This window comes from Adiantum capillus-veneris, chromosome 11, assembly GCF_014529385.1.
Source record: "Adiantum capillus-veneris isolate H3 chromosome 11, ASM1452938v2, whole genome shotgun sequence".
Classification (NCBI taxonomy): domain Eukaryota; kingdom Viridiplantae; phylum Streptophyta; class Polypodiopsida; order Polypodiales; family Pteridaceae; genus Adiantum; species Adiantum capillus-veneris.
Genome location: NC_140941.1, coordinates 84,395,120 through 84,401,098, shown reverse-complemented (window position 1 = coordinate 84,401,098; position 5,979 = coordinate 84,395,120). Strand labels below are relative to the sequence as shown.

At 46.6% G+C, this 5,979-nt stretch overlaps 1 protein-coding gene across 1 annotated transcript; it reads left to right on the top strand.

The window, feature by feature from the left end:
• Positions 1-1,893: 1,893 nt before the first annotated feature.
• LOC147447568 (protein AUXIN SIGNALING F-BOX 2-like) lies at positions 1,894-5,950 on the top strand. Its single transcript, XM_086523300.1, has 3 exons — positions 1,894-3,284; positions 3,763-4,258; positions 4,805-5,950. The coding sequence occupies exons 1-3, from the start codon at positions 2,713-2,715 to the stop codon at positions 5,552-5,554; spliced, it is 1,818 nt and encodes a 605-aa protein (XP_086379426.1). The 5' UTR covers positions 1,894-2,712; the 3' UTR covers positions 5,555-5,950.
• Positions 5,951-5,979: the final 29 nt, after the last annotated feature.

Below are 5,979 nucleotides of genomic sequence, written 5' to 3'. Positions count from 1 at the left end.
ATTTATCGAAAAAACTTCCTACCATCACAAAGCTCAAACTAAAATGAGTCGATCTTGAATGCAACACATTTGAGTTATACCATAGAACTTAGGCTCTTGTTTTAACTAAGCAACCTTCTACTTTGATTCTTTTTGGATTATTTTATAGAATTTATCTTTGAAGGGCATTTTCAAAACTTGCCCTTCCTAGTGAAGGCTTATTTTCAAAGGACCTATCTGTTGGGAAGGGGCCTATGAACGGCATGCTCTTCACCGGGAACGCCTATCACAAAAGTGTCATGCATGTGCAGGGCTAGACCCCTAAGGAAGGGTTGCAATTTCCAGCGCTGAATCGGCCTCTCTTACGATCCCCCTCGTGTGGAGGGCACCTTAGTCTTGAGGCCCCTGCCCCTGGGGCTCATCCTAATCTAGCCTGATCATAATCTCTCTCATCAGAATCTATGAGGATTGTGAGAACTCTCATATAATAATGTAAGATATAGACTATAGTCATCCGTTTGAATATTCATATTCATGTGCACATTGCACACACATATATATTTATATATGTAGACTGTATATCCCCTTGCTCATCATCACCCTCATCATCATCATCAGCTGTTCTTCCTTGCCCCGGCCCGCAAGTGCCCACTGCCCACCAACTTCCAAGGTTCACCAAACCAACTTCCCTTCTCTCTCTAGACTTTCTGTGTCTCTTGTGATGGTTGGGCTTCCCACCATATAGCCCTGGGCCCTCAATGAATGCCCCATCTTGGCTTTTCTTCTGAATGACTCGTTGTGTACTTGGGGCAATGGGCATTGGGGGGCTCTCTCTCTCTCTCTCCCCTTTGCCTAGTTATAACCCCGTTCTCCTCTCTCTCTCTCTCTCTCTCTCTTCTCCCCGTTTGGCCCTACATCAAACTCAAATCCTAGGAGCCTAGGGCAGCGGCAGGGTAGAGAGAGACTATCAGGGCAAGAGAAAAACTCAGCTTGAGTGTGTGTGTGTGTGAGAGAGAGAGAGAGCATATTACAAGGAAACCCCCCACCACTTGTCCTTGTTTACACTGCACATTGTACAATCCTTTGTCACAAGTCATAAGTTGACATCTAATAACACACATACCACCTACAGACACTCACACACATACAACCACAACGAGGCATCATGGGCATGGGCATGTGCTTGATTGAACCTTCTCTCTTTTGTGTGTCAAAAGAGCCAATGTTCTCAATGCCTGTGATTTGAAGCTTCACAAAGAAAACAAGTTTGAAGTGATGTATCTCTCTTTCCCCCTCTCAAACTCATCACATCTTGAGTCTTGAGAATTTGACATCCACAAGAGTAACATCCCCCCCCCCCCCCCCCCCCCCCCCCTCTTCCCCCCCCTCCTTTCACTCATGGGATCAACGGCGGGGCTTTTTAACGGCAAAAAGTGGGGGGCTTTGGACCATCGAATGCACGTGAAGAGGCGCCGAGGGGGGGAGGCAAGAACTTGTGCGCACGGATTTGTATTGCATGCGTGATAGGCGAGTTGGATAGAGTGTGGGAATTTGTGGGTTGAGGTCGGAGGCTCGAGCAACGAGCGCGACGAAGGACCCCTAATTCTTTTAGGTCACGCATCCGAGATGGACGGTGGATCCAATTGGTGTCGTTGATCTCTCGAGTCGGGGTTTTTTTTAGGTCACACATCCGAGATCGACGATGGATCCAATTGGCGCCGTTGATCCCTTTAGTCGGGGTACCCCATGTTAACTATAAACGAGGGTCCCCGTGTGTGGGCTCTCTCTCTCAGGGCACTAATACATGCCCATTGCGCGATACATATTCCACATACAATATACACTTTCTAGAGACACACATACACGCAGTCAGTCTACTCCCCCCCCCCCCCCCCCCCCCAACACAAACACAATACACACTCTCTCTTTCTCTCTCTCCATACACTCACCTTCCTCCTCGTCTAGAGAGTCAGTTTCAACAGTCTACTTTCCCCCGTAGTCTTGTAGCAGGGTGCAAAGGCTCTTCATTGCTTCCACCTCTATCCCCTGCGATTAGCAGTGTACTCGTCTACAAGCTTCTCTCCTCTCTTATCCACAGAGAGAGAGAGAGAGAGAGAGAGAGAGAGAGAGAGAGAGGACTCAGAGGAACAGGGGAAGAGAGATAAAGAGAAACAGGGAGTCCAAGCAGCTCTTTTTGACCACCGTCCCTCTGCAGACCCACTTCGCCATCTCCACCATCACCAGCTCCGCCTTCTTCTTCTTCTTCTTCTTCTTCTCTCTCTATCTCTCTCTCTCTTTCGCTCTCTCCTCTCTCTATCTCCTTCAATTCAATTTTGGGCTCTACGTGTGCCTTCACTGCCTTCTATCAAGACGGCATTGACAAGCTTGCTTGTAGGCAGAGTTGGATAGCACTTGAGGTTATCTAGCGCTTGGTGGGCAACAGCAAGGATTCAAGGAGCGGCTATTCAAAGGCCAGGAATTAAGAGAGAATGGCACTGGCTATAAGGAGGCGCCGTGCATAAACACATACACAGAGATAGGCAAAGTTGATATGGATTTTGCAGCAGCCTATTGCAGACAATGGAGCTTTCTTAATGAAGCTCTGCCCATGGGCATCCATAGAGCCTAGAGAGAGAGAGAGAGAGAGAGAGAGAGAGAGAGAGAGAGAGAGAGCTCCCCTGCTGCCAATTTTTTCTGATTGAGAATATTGCTCCTCCAAGTGCCCTATCCTTCATGAAGAGAAAAGCAGCTGAGGAAGAGCAGGAAACACAGGTGGACTTCAAGGCTACCCTTGTGGTTTCCAAGTGCAAGTGCCCCACTGGCGAAGACGAGAGCCCTTCGAAGGTGTCGCCACTTCTCCCGCTCTCCGATGATCTCATGGAGCATGTCTTGAAGTTTATCACAGACCATAAGGATAGAAATACAGTGTCTCTTGTTTGCAAGGCTTGGAATGCTCTTGAAGCTTCTGGAAGGCAGCGGGTCTTCGTCGGCAATTGCTATGCGGTCTCAGCACAGAGGGTAGCACAGCGCTTTCCCAGGCTCAAGTCCCTTTCATTGAAGGGGAAGCCGCGGTTTGCTGATTTCGATCTTGTGCCGCGCAATTGGGGTGCCTTTGTATTGCCTTGGATTAATGTATTATCTGAGTCTCATCCTTTTCTGGAAGAGCTTAGACTGAAGCGAATGACGTTAGCGGATGATTGTCTTGAGCTTATTGCCAGTGCCTTCCCGCAGCTCAAAGCCTTGGTACTTACTAGCTGTGATGGATTCAGCACGGATGGTCTAGCTAGCATTGCGGCCAATTGCAGGTAATTACTGACAATGAGAGGTTGTTTTCATTATTGGACTGAGTTAATTTGGTGTCCTGAAAACCGAAGAGCCAACTATGCAGTCCTTGTGAGGGTGCTTCTCTATCAGGTGATAGAAGCACAGCCTTTTTGGGGACGTTGGAACATTAGTTTGGATGGAATTTAAGTAGAGGGATGAGGATGATGATGATTACAAGTTAATTGAGGCCAGCGGGTATGCCGTGTGCGTATTTATTCGATCATTTTCAAGATTATCAACCTGTGAACTTTTGTTCCCATTACAAGGCAAAATCTGTGAAACTTTGCCAATTTACAAAACATAGTTTATACTGGTCACAGAGGTTAACACATAGCATCCATGTACTGAGTTTCATCCCCATAAACAAATTCTGTACCCCCCCTTTTATGCGTTTGATTCTTTTTCTCTTCTCATGTTAATTTTGCTTTTGGTAATTAGAGAGTATTTTATGGCTTGCAGGCACCTAAGGCATTTGGAGCTAACTGAGAACATATTGAACCATAAATCGGGAGCTTGGTTACGTGCCTTCCCCGTGTCTTGCACGTCATTAGTTTCTCTCGACTTCGAAGATCTCGACCACGACGACATAGATTTTGAAGCTTTGGAAGGTCTGATTTCTCAATGCAATAATCTCAGGACATTGAAACTAAATAGGGCGGTGTCCCTACTGCAGTTACAGCTGCTACTTGCAAAGTGCCCGCAGCTTATAGAGCTGGGAACGGGCTCATTTTCACCGGGGGTCTCTCGAGAAGAGCAAGCCAAGTTGGGTGATTGCTTTGGAAAGTGCTCCCAGCTACGCACGTTGTCGGGGTTTTGGGTTGTAGCTCCTGGCCATCTTTCAGTCATCCACCCTCTTTGCTCCAATCTTGTGTCGCTCAATCTGAGCTACTCACCTATTTGCGATGGAGAGCTATCTGACTTGGTCTCCCAGTGCCCAAAGATACAAAAATTGTGGGTAAGGATGTTTTTTTTTTCTTCAATATTTATTTGGAGACACTAGGAAAGAGTCTTACTTACATGTAAATTCTTATCTCGAATGCATATTTAAGCATGAAGGTCTACTGCTGTTATAGTACTCTAGGAAAGACTCTTTTTTACATGTAAATTCTTATCTCAAATGCATATTTCAGCATGTTGTTTACCTACTATTACTGATAGGACAAGGCCGGCTTGGAGCCAATGGGGCTAGGAGCCACATGTATCGCATGCATGGCAAGGGGTGCTAGTACCTGAGCCAATGTGACTATGAGGGTACTGGCATGTTGATCACCTCCCATCCAACTCCCTTAAGGGGAACTCCTTGGCTCAACAACCGGGACGCCTTGCGATCCATGTCGCACATGTGGCTCCTAGCCGGCCTTGTCCTTACGGTTATTACTTCAACAAGTTGGTTTGTGATAGTGGTGAGATCCTCATACATGCATCCATGCCGATCACATGAGAGTGCAATCCTTTTTCAGTAGGATTTGCCCTTTATTGGCTTTGATCTTTTCGTTTCCAGCTCATGGATACTGTTGAAGACAAGGGGTTGGAAGCAGTAGCATTATCCTGCAAGGAATTGCGGGATCTTCGGGTATACCCCGATCACACTCGGCAAGGTCAAGGTGTATCAGAGGAAGGCTTCATACATATTGCCGAAGGGTGTCCTAATCTTAGAGCAATCCTTTACTTCTGCAATCAGATGACAAATGCCGCCGTAGATGTGATGGCAAGAAACTGCACCGATTTAGAGAGCTTCAGGCTTTGTATTATGGAACCAGCAAAGCCCGACCATACGACAAATGCCCCAATGGATGAGGGCTTTGGTGCGATTGTCCGACATTGCAAAGCATTGAGGAGGTTGTCCTTATCAGGCTGGCTCACAGATAAGGCTTTTGAATATATTGGACAGCATGCCAAAAAGCTAGAAAGACTCTCTGTTGCTTTTGCTGGGGAGAGTGATGTGGGCTTGCAACATGTGCTAAGAGGCTGCCTTAGCCTGAAGAAGCTTGAGATTAGAGACAGCCCGTTTGGAGACATGGCCCTCTTGTCGGGGCTACATCGGTATGAATCCATGCGATCTCTTTGGATGTCGAGCTGCAGTGTAACCATCACAGGATGCCAATGGCTTGCCCACCATAAGCCCCGCCTCAATGTGGAGGTAATACAGAAGAGAGACAAAGACAATTCTACTCTTGTTGATAGTGTCTATGTGTACCGATCAGTCGCTGGGCATAGGGGAGATAGGCCATCTTTTGTCATGGCATTATAGAGAAAATTCAGTTTTTTAGCTGTGGATATCTTGATGCTTACATTCTCTGTGGGTGGTTGTGAGTTGTTTTTTTTAAATTGCTTGCAAAGAACAGCGCTTGTATACATTTGCCCATGATTCAGCGTGTTCTAGCCAATCTCTATGGATCTGCTCTGGCTTGAGCATGTTGATTTTCATGTTGTGTAGGATCCTTGTCTCCCACTCCATTACTTCTGCAAACACTTCATCTTCTTCAGTTACAATGGCTCTGGCCAAATTCTCTTCTGCTGGAGCAGTATATCTCTCTTTCTCCTCGGACTCTGATGTACCCGCTCTTCTGGTACTTATATATGTACTCAGTGACTATGTACTCGGTGACTTGTGGCTTCTCTCCTTAATCTCAGCATTATTCATCAACATTGTTTTGCTTAAAGGTAAGTGTATGT